This window comes from Mobula hypostoma, chromosome 3 (assembly GCF_963921235.1).
Source record: "Mobula hypostoma chromosome 3, sMobHyp1.1, whole genome shotgun sequence".
NCBI classification, from domain to species: Eukaryota; Metazoa; Chordata; class Chondrichthyes; order Myliobatiformes; family Myliobatidae; genus Mobula; species Mobula hypostoma.
Window position 1 is genome coordinate 17456900 of NC_086099.1, and position 19648 is coordinate 17476547.

Below are 19648 nucleotides of genomic sequence, written 5' to 3' on the forward strand. Positions count from 1 at the left end.
GTACCTCACGTAGAAAGAAAACTCTGGTCGCAAACCTTCACCAGCTTGTGGCTATACCCATGCATGGGGAAAATCTTGGGAATAAAACCCAAGAAAAAGTCTGGAGCTGAAACCCTTAAGGCAGCCCTACGTTGAGTTCAACGCTGACTGGCAATTCCTGCGAAGCTGCTGGTGCCAAACTGTATTGGTCCCTGCTGTTCTTTTGGATTTATTAGCTGCTTGAAGAAGGGAGCTTGCTGCATCGGCAATTGCTTGGTCTTCATTCGTGCAGCCCTGGTTTGTGTATTACATGGACAGATACGACGCACCATCCAAGGTCGACCACGACCGCTGGAGGGCTTCTCTAATCAGCCAATCATGTGGCAGCAACTCGATGCATAAAAGCACTCAGACATGGTCAAGTGGTTCAGCTGTTGTTCAGACCAAACATCAGAATGGGGAAGAAATGTGATCCAAGAGACTTTGACCATGAAATGATTTTTGATGGCAGATGGAATGGTTTGAGAATCTCAGAACCTGCTGATTTCCTGGGATTTTCACACACAAGTCTCGAGAGTTAAGAGAATGGTGCAAGAAACGAAAAAAAACATCCAGTGAGCAGCATTTCTGTGTGCAAAAATGCCTTGTTAACGAGGGAGGTCAGAGGAGCATAGCCAGACTAGTTCAACCTGACAGGAAGGTGACAGTAATTCAAATAACCACGTGTTCTCTGATCTCTGATCGCACAACATATTGAATCTTGAAGTGAATGGTTGCATTGGCAGTTCCACTCCTTTACCTAATAAAAGTGATCACTGAATGTATAACACTGCAAGCAAAGCGCTTTGTGTTTCAGAATGAAAATTTGCCAACATTTTGTAAAGTTAATATGAAATGTTTATTTTTGAAAGCATGTTAATTTGATTATTTATTTACATTAGGTAACATTTGATACAACCGTGTTAATTTGGTTACATTAATAACATTGCGGAATTCCTTCATTATATCAATGTCCTAATTTTTATTGGCTAGGCAAACTCAAAGGTTTTAAGGTGGATAAGTCATCTGGACCAAATGGACTACATCCCAGAGTCCTGAGAGAGGTTGCTGAAAAGATAACAGATACATTGGTCATAATCTTTCAATAATCACTTGATTCTGGCATAGTACTAGTTGACTGGAAAATTACAAATGTCACTCCACTCTTAAAGGGAGGAAGACAAAAGAGAGGAAATTATCGGCCAGTTAACCTAACCTCAGTGGCTGGGAAAGTGTTGGAGTCCATTAAGGACGAGCCTTCGGGGTACTTGGAAACTAATGATAAAGTAATTCAAAGTCAGCATGGTTTCTGTAAAGGGAAATCTTGTTTGACAAATCTATTAGAGGAAGTAACAAGTAGGGTGGACAAAGGAGAGGCAGTGGACATCATTTACTTGGAAGTTCATAAGGCATTTGATAAGGTGCCTCACATGAGGCTACTTAACAAGATAAAATCCTATGGTGTTACAGAAAATATATTGAAATGCATAGAAGAATAGCTGACAGGCAGGAAGCAATGAGTGGGAATAAATGGGGCCTTTTCTGGTTAGCTGCCAGTGACTAATAGTGTTCCTCAGGGGTCAGTATTGTGACCACTACTTTTCATATTGTTTGTCAATGATTTAGATAGTGGAATCGATGCCTTTGTGACAATGTTTGTGGATGATATGAAGATAGGTGGAGCGGTAGGTAGTGCTGAGGAAGTAATGTAATTGCAGCAAAACTTAGACGAATTGGAAGAATGGACAAAAAAGTAATAGATGGAATACAGTGTCTGGAACTGTATGATATAAGCATTTTTGGTAAAGGAAGAAAAGTGCAGACTGTTATCTAAATGGGAAGAAAATTCAAACATTAGTGGTGCAAAGGGACTTAGGAGTCCTCATGCAAGGCTCCCTGAAGGTTAATTTACAGGTTGAGTCTGTGGTAAAGAAAGCAAATGCAGTATTGGCATTTATTTCAAGAGGAATAGAATATAAAAACAAGGAGATAATGCAGAAACTTTATAAGCTACTAGTCAGGCTGCACTTGGAACATTGTCAACAGTATTGGGTTCCTTATCTTAGAAAGGATGTATTGTCATTGGAGAGTCCAGAAGAGGTTTATGAGGATGATTCCAGGAATGAAGGGGTTAACATGAGGAGCATCTGCCAGTTTTCCACTTGTACTCACTGGAATTTAGAAGGATGCATGGGGATCTCAATGAAACCTATTGATGATGAAAGGATTAGATAAGGTGGATGTGGAAAGGATGCTTCCTTTGGTGGGGGTATCCAGAACTAGAGGACACAGCCTCAAAATTGTGGGGCAACCTTTTAGAACAGAAGAGGATTATTTTTTTTTAGCCAAAGAGTGGTGAATCAATGGAATGCTCTGCCACAGACTGTGGCGGAGGCCATGTCCGTGGGTATATTTAAAATGGAAATTAATAGATTCCTAATTCGTCAGGGAATCAAGGGATATGGTGACAGGGCAGGTGTATGGGGTTGAATGGGATCTGGGATCAGCCATGATCGAATGGCAGAGCAAATAGAATTTGTTCTGTTCTATATCTTATGGTCTAATATAATTAAATGACAAATATAAAATCATTACAAATTAGATTTTGATCTTCTACATTCAATAACTCCAGCAGACAGCAGCATATTTATCTGTTCTTTGGTGAAACCATATTCAGTTAATACAAGTTGTGTGTGTTCTCCCACTTCTGGGTTTCTTCCCAGATTGACAGTGGCTGGGGTCCGGGAAAGGACAGGGGCTGGTCGGGGGCTGACTTGCCCATTTTCATCGGTGACAAAAGATCCCCTTTCTTGGTTATGTGGATGATTAGGAGCTTCTTCAAATGACAAAACAGGAGTCACACATGCATCAGTCCCATCAAAGATCTTACACCACTGCTCTTGACTTTTTGTGGCAAAGGCTTCTGCAAAAATTCTCTTCATCTCTGGCCAGTCAGACTGGCTCATCTGAGGAGCAAGTTTGGCAGAATCCAAGCCAAGACCTATAATGATAAATAAGACCAAATTAATCTCAGAATTTGTAGAACATATATTGTAAAATCTGCATGGAAAATAAGGATTAAAGATCAATGATCAATCATATACATTTACATGTACAGTCGATTCCGGTTAATACATCCAGACCAGTACATTTTGGCCCAATTAAGCGGCTGCCCCACTTAGCTGAAATTTCATGGAAATAGTTAAAAAGATATATAAAGCACAAACTATTGTTTAACTGAGTAACAAATTATGTATTTAAATGAAATGCAGAGCAAATTAGAACACTACCAATACTACTACAGTACTATAAAATTGTGTATTAGTTCCTAATAGCTGTGGATGGAGGAATTCATCCATAGAGACTTCCAGGGGCAACACGTTAACCAGAGCCATGATTGCACCCTCCAAATCTTCATTTCATTGTAACATTCAAGATAATCGTCAATAGCTTCAAATTCATCATTGTTCCTAACTTGCTGAGGGAGTGAAATCTTTTCATTTTCACTCTTAGCTGTTTCTGGCATCTCCAAGTCTTAGTGCTTGAAACCACAGTGAACAAAACGGTTCAGAATTATTTTACTGCTTACTTCTCACCAGTAGACAAAAAAAATCACTGCTTTTTGAATACAAACACACACAGCTGACGCCATTTTAAAAACTGCCGAAGGGTTTTGGACTGAAACATCGACTGTACTCTTTTCCTAAATGCTGCCTGGCCTGCTGAGTTCCCCCAGCATTGTGCGTGTGTTGCTCGGATTTCCAGCATCTGCAGATTTTCTCGTTTGCTTTTTAAAAACTGTTCACTCTAAGCATGGTGTAGAGTCTAACCGGCACACAAGTGCATGCGACTGGCACTAGTTAGAAAATAATTTTATTCTCCTGCCCTGCTTAAGCAGCATTGTGTCCCAATGAAACGAAAGGAATCCCAGATATTTTCTTGATTAGTATTTGTTCTTTAGGAGTTGTCCCAAATAAACGGCTGCCCCAATTAAAGTGAATCCACTGTGTTAGGAATGTACTGCGGTGTATTTGTCAGGGTGCAATACGCAATGAAAAACAGCATTCTACAATTACAAATCATCACACAAATTAAGTTAGAGGTTAAAGCACAATTATGGAATAAAATGTTTATAAATACCAGGATGTAAAAGAGAATCTAGTGCTTTCCTAGTGTATATGACAAAAAATTCTTATCGAGCTTCTAGCTGGGTACAGGTATCAATTTTAACTGATGTTTTGATGACAAACTGCCATCTTCATCAGGGATGATGTCCTTGTCCCAACATCTCTGAAGGAATGTTAAAGAACAAAGAAGCCTCACCTTCTCTTTACGCAATGATTCAAAGCATCATCCCTGATGAAGATGGCAGAGTTTGCCATCAAAACGTCGGTTATATTGATTATCAATATCTGTACCTGGCTGGAAGCCCGAGCAGCGTTTATTCGTTACCAGCGTGTGATTACAATGTAAACAGCATTATAAAAAGTGGAGTCCTGATAAAGGATCTCAATTCAAAACATCAACACTTTACTCCTCTTCATAGATACTGCCTGACCTGCTGAATTCCTCCAGCACTTTGTGTGCATTGCTCTGGATTTCCAGCATCTACAGAATCTCTTGCGTTTATAAAAAGTGGTTTAAAGTGTTTACATTGCATTGCAGTGACTGAAGTAATATATAGAGGGAGGAGCTATTATGATTAGTTGACCAGATTAACACTCTGGGGGAAGAAAATTATAAGATGGCATGTTTTTTTTTTGTTTTAATAGTCCTATAGTACTTTCCAAAAGGGAGCTCTTGGAAAAGGCAGTTTGCAGGATGGGTGTCTGCAATGCTTTTTCCTGCCCACTTCTTTGTCCTGGACACATTGATAAACAATCATTGTTACCTAATTCATTTTTCCTTATGACACAGGAGAAACCACTTAGTCTGCAAGTGTGGGCCAGCTTCCAGAGCAGTTCTATTTCCTCCTTTAATTCCCTTTAACCCACAAGACCATTAACTCCAGCCAGTGACCTTGCCACCTGTCTGCACCGGAAGTAATATAAACTGGCCAATAAACCAAGGTATCATTGTGATGTACTGTAGGAAGAAACCAGGAGTAACACATACAATAATTCTCTGGAAAAAACATGTAATCCCCACACAGCCAAGGATTAGGAACATAAGCACCTTGATATATTTCTAAATAATCCAATATTAACATTTGATAGAATGGCAAGGCCTGAAGACTGACAGGTTAACACAAAGTGCGAAGTGTCAGTTTACCTAAGATTAGTGCTCATCTGCTGGGATCAGTATCAACTGCACCAGTTTTAGGAGGCACAATGTATACTGTCCTGACCTGTCACAAAAATAGATGGGGCAGACATTTTCCTCAGTGATCAATATCTTTTTCTGTAACCTGCATGTTATAGCAATACAGAATGGAAAGGCAAACAACAAGCAAGAATGTACAATTCAAAGGACATTATTTTGTATTTTGTTATGGACGAAAAATATTGGCAAGTGTCAAACTAATGTTGTTTTAATTTTAAGTCACTAATTTTTCACGTTCATCTTCATGAAGGATTCATGAATGTGTTATAATCACTTCAAATTCACATGATTATTAACTTATTAATATTCCTGTTATATAATAAAGATTTGTACTCATTGAATGGATAGAGATCATAATGATACTTCAAATTTTAATTTATTTCCCAGTGCTCTCTTTTATCATAAAACATGTAACATCTTATCTGTATAAAAGAATGTTTCAGTATTATTTTAAGAATAGGAATGATGTGCATTAATACACCATCCAGTGCTGAGACCAACATTAACTTTTTAACCTAAAGGAATGTAAAATATGCTAACATTTGCAACCAGGAAGAACCTCATTTGGTGTAATTTTTAAGAATCAGAATCAGGTTTATTATCACTGGCATGTCATGAAAGTTATTTGTGGCAGCAGTACAGAGCAATGCATAAAAAATTACTATATTAAAAATAAGTAATGCAAAAAGAGAGCAAAGAGTGAGGTAGTGATCATGGGTTTATGGTCTGTTCAGAAATCAGATGGCAGAGGGAGAGAAGCTGTTCCCAAAATGTTGAGTGTGTCTCTTAAGACTCCTGTACCTCCTCCCTGATGGTGGAAATAAAAAGAAAGCATGTCCTAGATGGTGAGGATCCTTAATGATGGATGGCACCTTCTCGAGGCATTGTCCATTGAAGATGTCCTTGGTGGGGAGGCTAGTGCCCATGACGATTTTTATTAAGGGAAGTTAGATTTAAAAAAACATGACAGAGAAAGATAAGATTAGTAGGATTAGTTTCTCCTTTGGTCATTGACAGGGGCTCTGTGCACTGTCAAGAACTGATCTTGAAGTTTTTAAATACCGTACTGTCCTCAGATTTCCCTCTCTAGTTTGATTGAAAACACTAAAGGATTCTATGGGTATATTGCGTCATTTTATAGAAAATAGAATATTGAACATTGTAGCACAGTACAGACCCTATGGCACACAATTTTGTGCCAAGCTTTTAACCTACTCTAAAATCAATCTAACATATCCTACATAACCCTCCATTTTCTATCATAGTCATACTTTATTGATCCCGAGGGAAGCTGGTTTTCGTTACAGTTGCCCAACCAAGAATAGAGTATAAATATAGCAATATAAAACCATAAATAATTAAATACTAATATGTAAATTATGCCAGGAAATAAGTCCAGGACCAGCCTATTGGCTCAGGGTGTCTGACCCTCCAAGGGAGGAGTTGTAAAGTTTGACGGCCACAGGCAGGAATGACTTCCTATGACGCTTAGTGTTGCATCTTGGTGGAATGAGTCTCTGGCTGAATGTACTCCTGTGCCCACCCAGTACATTATGTAGTGGATGGGAACATTGTCCAAGATGGCATGCAACTTGGACAGCACCCTCTTTTCAGACACCACCGTCAGAGAGTCCAGTTACATCCCCACAACATCACTGGCCTTACGAATGAGTTTGTCTACTTAAGTGTTTCTTAAATATCCTAAATGTATCTGCCTCTATTACCATCCCTGATGGGGCATTCCACACACCCATCAATCTCTGTATAAAGAACCTGCCTCTGACATCCCCCTACACTTTCCTCCAATCACCTTAAAATTTTGCCCCTGGTATTAGCCATTTCCACCCTAGGAAAAAAAGTCTCTGGCTCTCTACGTGATCTATGCCTCTTGCCATTTTGTACACTTCTATCAAGCCACTTCTCATCCTCCTTCATTCCAAAGGGAAAAGCTCTATATTGCTCAACTATCTTCATGACACATACTCCCCAACGCAGGAGGAACCCCGGTAGATCTCATCTGCAGCCTCTATTAAGCTTCCATATCTTTCCTATAATGAGACGACCAGAACTGAATACAATATTCCAGTGTAATATAACCAATGTTTTATAAAGCTGTAACATTACCTCATGGCTCAAATTCAATCCCCGATTAATGAAGCCGCCACCAAAATAATGCAGGATGAAGTGTAACAGCCACAAAGGAAGTGCAATTTGGGTAACAAAGAAGCTAACAAAATTTATTTATTGAGATACAATATGGAGTAGGTCCCTGTGGCCCTTTGAGCCATGCAACCCAGCAATCCCCAATTTAATCCTCATCTGTGGCACCTTGTCAAAGGCTTTCTGAAAGTCCAAATATAGAACATCCACTGCATCCCCTCCCACCAATCAGCCAATGCTATAACCATGCCAGTAACTTTCCCATTGTACCATGGGCTCTTAACTTGGTAGCAGCCTCGTGTGGCACCTTGTCAAAGGCCTTCTGAAAGTCCAAATATACAACATCCACTGCATCCCCTTTATCTATCCTGTTTGTAATCTTCTCAAAGAATTCCAACAGGCTTGTCAGGCAGGAATTTTCCTGAAGGAAACCATGCTGGCCTCGTACTATCTTGTCCTGTGTCACCAAGTACTCCATTATCTCATCCTTAACAATTGACTCCAACATCTTCCCAACCACTGAGGTCCAACTAACTGGTCTTTAATCTCCTTTCTGATGCCTTCCTCCTTTCTTAAAGAGTGGAGTAACATTTGCAATTTTCCCGTCCTCCGGCACCATGTCAGGGTCCAATGATTCTTGAAAGATCATTTCTAATACCACCACAATCTCTAGTGCTACCTCTTTTAGAACTGTAGGCTGCAGTTCCTCTGGTCCAGGTGACTTATGTAATTTTAGGTCTTCCAGCTTTTTGAGCACCTTCTCTCGTAACAGTAATTGCACCCTCTTCTCTTCCTTCACACACTGCAACATCAGGCATGTTGCTCGTGTCTTCCACAGTGAAGAATGATGCAAAATACTCATTTAGTTCACCAGCCATCTTCTTGTCCCCCGTTATTATTTCTCCTGCCTCATTTTCTAGCGGTCCTATATCCACTCTCATTTCCCTTTTATTTTTAACATACTCGAAAAAACTTTTACTATCCACTTTGATATTATTTGCTAGCTTGCTTTCATATTTCATCTTTTCCCTTCTAATGATTGTTTTAGTTGCTCTCTGCAGGTTTTTAAAAACTTCCCAATCCTCTACCTTCCCACAAATTTTTGCTTTGTTGTATGTCCTTTCTTTTGCTTTTATAATAGCTTTGATTTCCCTTGTCAGCCACGGTTGTACTATTTTACTATTTGAGTATTTCTTCATTTTTGGAAAACACGTCTTGCACCTCCCTCACTTTTCCCAGAAACGCACACGCCATTGCTGCTCTGCTGACATTCCTGCCAGCAGCTCCTTCCAATTTATTTTGGCCAACTCCTCTCTCATACCACTGTAATTTCTCTTACTCCACTGAAATACTGCTGCATCAGACTTGACTTTCTCCCTATCAAATTTCAAGCTGAACACAATCATATTGTGATGACTGGTTCCTATGGGTTCTTTTACCTTAAGCTCCCTAATCGCCTCCGGTTCATTACATACCACCCAACCCAGTATAGCTGATCTCCTAGCAGGCTCAACGATACCTGCTCTAAAAAGCCATCTCATAGACACTCAACAAACTCACTCTCTTGAGATCCATTACCAACCTGATTTTCCCAATCGACCTGCATGTTAAAATCTCTGATGACTACCATAACATTGCCCTTTTGACTCGCCTTTGTTATTTCCTGTTGTAACCTATGGTCCACCTCCCAGTCATGTGGAGAGGCCTGTATACAACTGCCATCAACGTCCTTTTACCCTTGCAGTTCTTAACTCAACTCACAAGGATTCAACATCTTCCGATCCTATGTCACATCTTTTTACTGATTTGATGCCATTCTTTACCAGTAGAGCCACACCACCCCCGCCTACCTTTTATCCCTCTGATATGACGTGTAACTTTGGACCATAGGACCATAAGATATAGGAGCAGAAGTAGGCCATTCAGCCTATGGAGTCTGCTCCACCATTTAATCATGGGCTGATCCAATTCTTCCAGTCATCCCCACTCCCCTGCCTTCACCCCATACCCTTTGATACCCTGGTTAATCAAGAACCTATCTGTCTCTGCCTTAAATACACCCAATGACTTGGCCTCCACAGCTGCATGCGGCAACAAATTCCACAGATTTATCACCCTCAGACTAAAGTAATTTCTCTGCATCTCCGTTCTAAAAGGACGCCCTTCAATCCTGAAGTCGTGCCCTCTCATCTTAGAATCCCCTACCATGGGAGATAACTTTGCCATATCTAATCTGTTCAGGCCTTTTAACATTCAAAATGCTTCTATGAGATCCACCCTCATTCTCCTGAACTCCAGGAAAAACAGCCCAAGAGCTGCCAGACATTCCTCATATGGTAACTCTTTCATTCCTGGAATCATTCTTGTGAATCTTCTCTGAACCTTTTCCAATGTCAGTGTATCTTTTCTAAAATAAGGAACCCAAAACTGCACACAATATTCCAAGTGTGGTCTCATGAGTGCCTTATAGAGCTTCAACATCATATCCCTGCTCTTATATTCTATACCTCTAGAAATGAATGCCAACATTGCATTCACCTTCTTCACAACTGACTCACCTGAAGGTTAAACTTTATGGTATCTTGCACAAGGATTCCCAAGTCCCTTTGCATCACCGCACTTTAAATTCTCTCCCCAACTAAATAATAGTCTGCCCGTCTATTTCTTCCACCAAAGTGCATGACCATACATTTTCCAACATTGTATTTCATTTGCCACTTCTTTGCGCGTTCTCCTAAACTATCTAAGTCTCTCTGGAGGCTTTCCGTTTCCTCAACACTACCCGTTCCTCCATATATCTTTGTATCATTGGCAAATTTAGCCACAAATCCCTTAATACCATAGTCTAAATCATTGACATACATCGTAAAAAGCAGTGGTCCCAACATTGACCCCATGGAACTCCACTGGTAACCGGCAGCCAGCCAGAGTAGTATCCCTTTATTCCAACTCTGTTTTCTGCCGACCAGCCAATGCTTTAGCCATGTTAATAACTTCCTTGTAATTTTATGGGCTCTTATCTTGCTAAGCAGCCTCAAATGCGCCTCCTTGTCAAAGGCCTTCTGAAAATCCAAGCACACCACATCTACTGCATCACCTTTGTCTACCCTGCTTGGGAACTGACATTCAGTTCCCAACTACAACCATCCTTCAGCCATGATTCAGTGATGGCCACAACATCACACCTGGCAATCTGCAATATTACAACAAAATCATCCACCTTATTTCTTATACTATGCGCATTTAGGTACAACACCTTGAGAACCGTATTTGCTGTCCTTTCTGACTTTGCATCCCTAATGATTTGATACTCAGCCTGTTGGCTGCAACTAAATCCCATCAGCTGCCTGCCCTTCCTGACAAACTGACTGCATGCTATCTTTACTGCTAGCATCTGCAGAATCTCTTGTGTTTATCTGTTTGTACTGGGGCTGGCTAGTTCTGATATATGCCAATCTTCTATAAAGTGACTTAATTCTTATTTTGCTTTTCTGAACAGTGCCAGGTATACAAATGAGGAGAGAAGAAAGAGTTAAGTAGAAGAACAGGAAACAACAGAAGAGATTTGGTCAGCATGGGGCAGAAAGGCCTATGTGATTATGTGGGGGAATTCAGTCACTTTGACATTTGGACACCTGGTTAATGTGAGGGTAGGAATATAATTGCAGCAATTTCCAGCTGAAGGCAGCTGCATCACACTGTGTACATCACTGCTCCAACCCAACTCACATGATCCCTGACACTGAGACACATGTGTATTTGAGATACTGTGGGCTGGGGAGAGAAGGCCAATACTCATAGTTGTGAACCAAATGATTAAGGTGATTCAGAAAGCAAGCAAGCATTAAGAACCAAAGAAACAAGCAATGCCTTAAAGAAAATAAAACTTCAGCAAGGCCTTTGACAAAGTCCTGCTCAGAAGGTTGGTTAAGAAGGATCAGTCACTTGGCATTCAAAATGAGGTGAAATTGGATTCAATGTTGGCTTAGTGGGAGAAGCTAGAGTTATTTCTCTGACTGGAGATCTGTGATTAGTGGTGTGGTGCAGGGATCTGTGTTGGGTCCCTTGTTGTTTGCCATCTATATCAATAATCTGGATGATAATCTGGAAAATTGGATCAGCAAATTTGCAGATGACGCCAAGATTGGGAGATTAGGGGTATAGTGCACAGCAAGGGCGACTATCAAAGCTTGAGACAGAATCTGGACCAGCCGGAAAAAATGGGCTAAAAATGGCATATGGAATCTAATGCAGAAAAGTGCGAGGTATTGCATTTTGGGAGGACAAACCCAGATAGGACTTGCACCATGAATTGTAGGGCACTGAGGAGTGTGGTAGATCAGAGGGATTTGGGAATACAGATCCATAATTCCTTGAAAGTGGCATCACAGGTAGATAGGGTCGTAAAGAAAGATTATGACATATTGGCTTTGATAAGTCAGAGTATGGAGTACTGGAGTTTGGATGTTATGTTGAAGTTGCATAAGATATTAGTGAGACTAAATTTGGAGTATTGTGTGCAGTTCTGGTCACCTACTGAGAGGAAAGATATCAGTAATATTAAAAGAGTATAGATAGAGAAAATTTACAAAGATTTTGCTGGGACTGGAGAACCTGAGTCATTAAGAATGGTTGAATAGGTTAGGACTCTATTCCTTGGAGTGTAAGAGAACTGGGGAGGGGGATTTAATAGAGGTGTACAAAATTATGAAGGCTTTTTCCAATGGTGGGTGAAACTAGAACTAGAACTAGAGGTCATAGGTTAAAGGCAAAAGGATAAATATGTATGGGAAACTTCTTCACTGAGAGTGGTGCGAGTACAGAACAAGCTGCCATTGTCAGTGGTGGGTGTGGGTTTCGATTGTAACATTTAAGAGATGTTTGGATAAGTACATGGATGGGAGGAGTAAGAGGTTTATGGTCCAGGTGCGGGTCTATGGAATGAGGCAGAATAACAGTTCAGCATGGACTAGATGGGCTGAAGGGCCCATTTCTGTGCTGTGGTGCTCTACGACTAAATACGTATATAGAAAAGGAGTCGACATTGCCTTATAATTGGCAGGAAAATCAAAGCATTGTCTGGAAAGTGTATACAGAAATGTATACAAAGGTGGGCAAAGAGATGACCAAGAGACCAGTCATTCCAGAAATCCTCAAGTCTCTGACTGGGAGAATTTGCCAGAGCCAGGTTCATTTAGTGTGGGTAAAATATAAATAAAATTAACATTATCTTTGAAGTTGTGAAATTAACGAAAAGAATTGTGAAATACTGTATTGATTCCACAACCTATAGACTCACTTTCAAGGTCACTACAACATATATCCTTGATATTATTTATTTGTATTTGCACAGTTCAATGCAAATTTATTATCAAAATATATACCAACCCTGAGATTCATTTTCTTATGGGCATTCATAGTAAATCCAAGAAATGCAATAGATTTAATTGAAAGGTCACAAAACAAAAATGCTTCTATACCTCCTGCTCGATGGTAACTTTAGTACAAACATTTGTAGATTTGTACCCTAAAGCAGGGCATTCTGATTTTAGGCAGTTTTTCCATAGGTTTTATCCTGTGAATCACTGTAAACAAAGCACCCTCAAACTGGTATTGACTGGCTCTTATCACGGCCACAGCTGTATCATGGGTGAGTTTTGAGCTGGCCCTACTCCACATATTCCCTATCCTAAAGCCATGAATGAATCCAGAAATGTTTCCAGGTTTTTGCAGAATGCAAGCACGATTATGGAAATATGCAAGGACAGGTTAAAGCTGTAGGGCCTGACCCCAGTCCCGAGACACCATGCAGCTTTCCAATAGAAGCAGAACCTAAGGATGCTGAAGTAATCCATAGGTTATTCTAATGAGGCATTCTTCCAGGGACTCAACCACCTGGCCTGTCTGTAAACCAGATGGACCCTGGGTATGTAACCATAGTTTATTACCAGCTTAGTTAAGTCACTCCTACTGTTTCTACAATCCCTGCAACTGTGATCAGACTAAGTTCTCAGACTAGCTATTTTACTATTCCGGACACTAGTAATGGTCTTAGATCTTTACACAGATAGAGATGGAGGACCTTCACAGCTGCCCTAAATGCCAGCGGCGCAACAGACATTAAGTTGGGTTTTCACCACTTAGTCAATCAGCTTTTAATTTCCAGGTTCAGCAAAATACCTAAACTTGTTTACCACAACTCTTCCTCCATTTTTCCACCAACATTTTGCTAAGGGACTGCAATCTTCTTGTCCCAAGTGCCTGTTTCAGTATGCAGATGACATACTACTACAAACCGATAAATGAAGAGGAACTTTTTCATCTTGGTCAGTGAACTGTTACTGCATTCCTCAGGATTTATAATTTAACCCCCAAAATGGCTCAAATTATGAAAACACAGGTTTCGTATTTGGGGATTACTGTCATGAAAAAGAAACATGAAATTTAACAGAAATGTGGGACTTTTTGTTAAATTAACCATATTGATGTTTCTTCCCTCTACACATTTTTGGGGTTAATGGATATTGATGAAACTATAGAACACTACTGCACAGTAGAGGCCCTTTGGGCCACAATGTTGTGCTGACTTTTTAACCTTCTCTACTATTTACTTTCCCTCCTACACAACTTTCTATTTTTCATTTCTATCATCCATTTTTCTATCATATCATTCTATCTAAGAGGTTCTTAAATATCCCCAGTATATCTGCCTCTACCACCGTTCCTGGCAGGGTTGGCCATGCACCCACCACTGTAGAAAATATCCTACATTTGACATTCCCCATATACTTCCCTCCAATCACCATAAAATTATATTCCTTCATATCAGCCATTTCTGCTCTGCGGGGTGTGACGAGAATACACATAAAAATTAAGATGTTTGCTGGCCTGGGTTAGCATCAGTGACATCAGCAAGTGGTCTGCCACCTGCCCTCAGGGGAAGGAGAGATAAGGAACAATGGAGCAGCGTCTGGAGATGTGTAATGAAGGGACGTGGGAGAGAGAGAGCTGTCTGGAGCGGCTCCCCCCTTTGAACCTTGAACTGTTTGAAGTGATGGACAGGCGATGCCCCAGCAGGGGGATAAAAAGGGACAGGTTCGCTAAGGCGGGACACACACGCCACCCGAGGTAACGAGACCCTGGAAGCAGTGCGCCTCTCACGAGTGGGTGAGAAGTACCAGTCAACGGCCAGGGTGGAAAGGTACGATCAGCGGGAACCCGGTGTGTGTCCGCCCTTGCCTGGGTGCCGGGTTCACTGCAGAGGATCGACCGCATCTGGAGGAGGGGTCACAGTCGGTGACCTCAGGTGACATCACCAAGGACCCGCCCAAAAGTTGTTTGTGAGCCATATCGCCGGTCTGTGAGTGAAGCTGTGCTGAATTATCAGTTGTTCCTGTTCTATCTCTCTCTTCCCCCACGTTGTCCATCGCCATGGCAACGATTACTGCGAACTGAACTACTAAACTGGACTGAACTTTGAGTCACTTTGAAATTTGGTTATTTACCCCTAGACAACGATAGAGCTTGATTGATGCTGTTATCTTAATTCTGTGCACATGTGTGTTTATCATCGCTGAACTGTTGCATTTATTATCCTTTCGATTACTGTGTTGCTTATTTCTTTAATAAAACTTTCTTAGTTCTAGTACTCCAGACTCCAACCGAGTGATCCATTTCTGCTGGTTTGGCAACCCAGTTACGGGGTACGTAACAGGGGAAAAAAGTCTCTGGCTATCCATTCAATCTATGCCTCTGATCATCTTGCACACCTCTATCAAGTCACCTCTCATCCTCCTTTGCTCTAAAGAGAAAAAGCTCTAGATTGCTTAACCTATATTGACAAGACGTGCTCTATAACCCAGGCAGTATCCTGGTAAATCTCCTCTGTAGCCTTTCTAAAGCTTCCACTATAATGAGGTGACCAGAACTGAATGCAATATTCCAAGTGGTCTAACCAGTTTTATAGACATTGCCTTGCAACTCTTGAACTCAATTCACTGAGTAATGAAGGGCAACACACCAAGCGCTTTCTTAACAACCCCATCAACTTGTGAGGGAATTTTGAGGGATCTATGATGAAGACCCTAGGATCTCTCCATTCCTCCACACTGCTAGGAATACCGTACTGCTTTTGCTGATGGTTTTGGTATAAAAGCAGCACTCTTTGCGTTACTTAAAAAAAAAAGCCTGGCTGTTGACCATCTATCACACCAACACCTTGGTTGCTGACCGTAAATGTGTTCTGGCGTTTTTTGGGGCCACAACAGCCTTTTGCCACGGAAGTAGCGATAGCAGATCATATGGTGTGCGCTCATCTAAATAACTTGTGTGATCTATTAACCGTAGGAGAAAGTTAAGTAGAACTGGAAACAACAATAAACAGTGTGAAACAGAGGGACTGTGTGAAGTGGGGATCGCACTGGCATTTGAAGCCCAAGTTCATATTAGTTAGACAATGTAATTGCAGTACTTTTCCAGCTGAGACAGCCTTACTGCACAGTGAACACAACCAACCTCACCCCCCCAACAACACTGTGAAATACACAAAATACTACGTATCAGGAAAGTCTGATAAACTATACAAGTTTAAATTCTGATAACTATGGGGTATCAGGTGGGTAAGGTGATTATACACCCCAGTAGTACTTTGAGAGAGAAAAAAACAAGCACATATATGGAAAAGAAGTTGACTTATAGACATATAATTGGCAATAAAGTCCAAGCAATGTCTGGAAAATTTACAAGCAGATGTACAAAACGATTGGCAGCAGGAACTCGAGAGACCAACGACTGGTGAAGACCCGAATTCTCTGACTCAAGACTCCGAATGGGAGAAGCAGTCGTGGCATCGAACCATGGCCAGGTTCAGCTGCAGAGGATAAGACCCAAACAGAATTAGTGAGTTTTGGAAATTGTGAAACAAACTAAAAGCGTTGAAGAATTATTGAGTTTTAGGTAATGAATCTTTGAATTGTTTTAACTAACCATGATTAATACACTTCACAGACAAAGTAATTGGCGAGGTATGTCTTGTGTTGCATTTAATTGACAACAATCTGTACCCCGAATAACGAAAACATTATCAGCTGCCACAGATACTGCCCATTTTTCTAACACTGCTGGTGGAAGGAAATCCTCATTCATACCTGGGGTGACTCCAGATCCAAACAAATGTGGTTAGCTATTAAATGCACTCCACGATATGATTGACTTCATGGCTGTGAACTCACTTCTGTGAACTTCAGCTCTGAATATTATTTGCTCACTTCTATTGTTTGAACAAATTTTCTCCTGCATACTGCGTGTCGATGGTCTTTTTTTGAATGTGTTCTATTGAGTTTGGAGTCATAGAAAAGTACAGCACAGAAACAGGCCCTTCAGCCCATCTTCTCCATGCTGAACAATTCAAACTCCCCTCTCCCATCAACCTGCAGCAGGACTCCTATATACCCCTATCAACCATGTACCTATCAAAACTTCTCCTAAATGTTGAAATTAAGCTTGCATGTACTGCTTGCACTGGCAGCTCATTCCATACACTCTCGACGCTCTGAGTGAAGATATTTCTCCTCATGTTCAACCTTAAACTGTTCAGCTTTCACTCCTAACCCATGACCTCTAGCTGAAGTCCCACCCAACCTCATTGCAAAAAAATCTGCTTCCATTTACTCTATCTATACCTTCATTATTTGGATACCTTTAACAAATCTCCTCTCAATCTTCTACATTGCAAGGAATAAAGTCTTAATCTATGGAATCTTCCCATATAACGCAGGTCCTCCAGACCCAGTAACACCCTTGAAAATTTTCTCTGTACTCTTTCAACCTTATTTACATCTTTCTTGCAAGTAAGTGACCAAAACTGCACACAATTCTCCAAATTAGGCCTCACTAATGTTTTATACAACTTCAACATAACATCCTATCTTCTGTACTCAATACTTTGATTTATGAAGGCCAATGTGCCAAAAGATTTCGTATTGACTTTATCAACCTGTGACACCACTTTCAATGAATTATGGACTTGTATTCCCACATTCTTTTGTTCTACTACACTCCTCAGTGCACTGAGTAAGACCAACCCTGGTTGGTCCTACCGAAGTGCAACAGCTCACACTTGTCTGCATTAAATTCCATCTGCCTTTTTTCAGTCTATTTTTCCAGCTGGTCCAGATTCCGCTGCAAGCTCTGATAGTCTTCTTCACTGTCCACTACACCCCCAGTCTTGGTGATACTCGCAAATTTGCTGATCCAGTTAACCACATCATCATCCAGATTGTTGATAGAGATGACAAACAACAATGGACCCAGCACCAATCCCTGGTACTCCACTAGTCACAGGCCTCCAGTCAGAGAGTTAACCATCTACTATCACTCTCTGGCTTCTACCTCAAAGCCAATGTTCCATCCAATACATTGCCTCAGTATGAATGCTGAGCAACTGAATGTACTTGACCAACCTCTCATGCGGGACCTTGTTAAATATCTTTTTAAAGCCCATATTGACAACATCCACTGCCTTGCCTTTATCAATTTCCTCGAAAATCTCTGAAGATAAGTTAGACACAATTTACCATGTATGAAGCCATAGTGACTCTCCTTAGTTAGTCCATGTCTTTGCAAATACTCATAAATCCGGGTTCCTCAGAAAACCTTCCAATAACTTTCCCACACATAAAATGCTGGAGGAACTCAGCAGGCCAGGCAGCATCTAAGGAAAAGAGTAATCGACATTTCAAGCCAAGAACCTTCCGCAGAACTGGAAAAAAAAGAGCTGAATAGATTTAAAAGGTGGGGGAGAGAGAAGCACAAGGTGATAAGCACGTGGTGAAGAGTCAGCTGGCCGTAGAGATCACAGAGGGGGAGCTATGAGAGAGGGTTTCTTTGTGTTTCTCTCCCCTCCCCCCACCTTTCAAAAATGCATTTCTTTTTAATCTACAGCTTTTTTTCTCCAATCTGCTGAAGGGTCTTGGCCTGAAACGACGACTGTACTCTTTTCCACAGATGCTGCCTGCCCTGCTAAATTCCTCCAACATTTTGTGTGTTGCTTGGATTTCCAGCATCTGCAGATTTTCTCTTCTTTGTGATTGGATTACTACACTGCAAAGTCTCTTCTAGGAATGCTACCCTGAAGAAGTTTAAACCTTCCCTTCGAGAAGAGTTCACTGAAACCCTCTCTCACTGCTCCCCCTCTGTGATCTCTGCAGCCCTCTGACTCTTTGACCATATGCTTATCACCTTGTGTTTCTCTCTACCTATACCCACATTTTAAATCTACTCCTCAGCTTTTTTTCTTCAGTCTTGCTGAATGGTCTCAGCCCAAAACGTTGACCGTACTCTTTCCACAGATGCTGCCTGGCCTGCTGAGTTCCTCCAGCATTTCCTGTGTGTTGCTTGGATTTCAGCATCTGCAGATTTTCTCTTTAGTGACTGAATAACTTTCCCACTACTGATTTCAGGGTCACCAGCCAGTAACTTCCTGGTTTATTTTTAATGCATTTATTAAACAGCAGAACAATATTGGCTAACTTCAATCCTCTGGTACCTCACCTGCTGCCAAGGATGATTTAGGTATCCCCGACAATTTCTGCACTTGCCTCCTGTAGGGTCTGAGGGAACATCGTCAAACCCACGGCAGTTATCCACCCTAGCTTGCGTAAAGACAGCAAACACCTCCTCCTCTATAATCTGTACAGGGTCCATGAAGTTGATGCTGTTTTGCCTCATTTCCTTAGACTTGGCGTCCATCTCCTCATTCAATATGGTTGCAAAAAATCCATTTAAGATGTCTCCCATCTTATTTGGCTCCACACATGATCTTCCAGAGGACCAATTTTGTTCCCAGCAATCCTTTTGCTCTTAACATATCTGTAGAATTCTTTAGGATTCTTCTTTACCTTGTCTGCTAAGGCAATGTTATGACTTAATTTAGCCCTCCTGATTTCTTTCTTAAGTGTTCACTTGCATTTCTTATATTTCACAAGCACCTCATTTGTTCCTATTTGCCTATACCTGCTATGCACCTCCTTTTCTCTTTTAACCAGGACCTCGATATCGCTTGAAAACCAAGGTTCCCTACACCTGTTATACGATACAAGAAATAGGAGCAGAATTAGGCCATTTGGCCCATCAAGTCTGCTCCACCATT

At 41.0% G+C, this 19648-nt stretch overlaps 1 protein-coding gene across 9 annotated transcripts in view; it reads right to left on the bottom strand.

The window, feature by feature from the left end:
• Nucleotides 1-870: 870 nt before the first annotated feature.
• Nucleotides 871-19648, bottom strand: part of amacr (alpha-methylacyl-CoA racemase) — an 85476-nt gene continuing 66698 nt past the window's right edge. For 8 of the 9 annotated variants that reach the window (XM_063042720.1, XM_063042717.1, XM_063042716.1 and 5 more), the window contains one exon: nt 871-3019. In XM_063042720.1, the coding sequence (XP_062898790.1) occupies nt 2610-3019 (410 nt within the window). In that variant the 3' untranslated portion in view covers nt 871-2609. Of the gene's footprint in view, nt 3020-12874; nt 16370-19648 lie in introns of those variants that run through there. The other variant, XM_063042725.1, reaches the window with a different exon arrangement.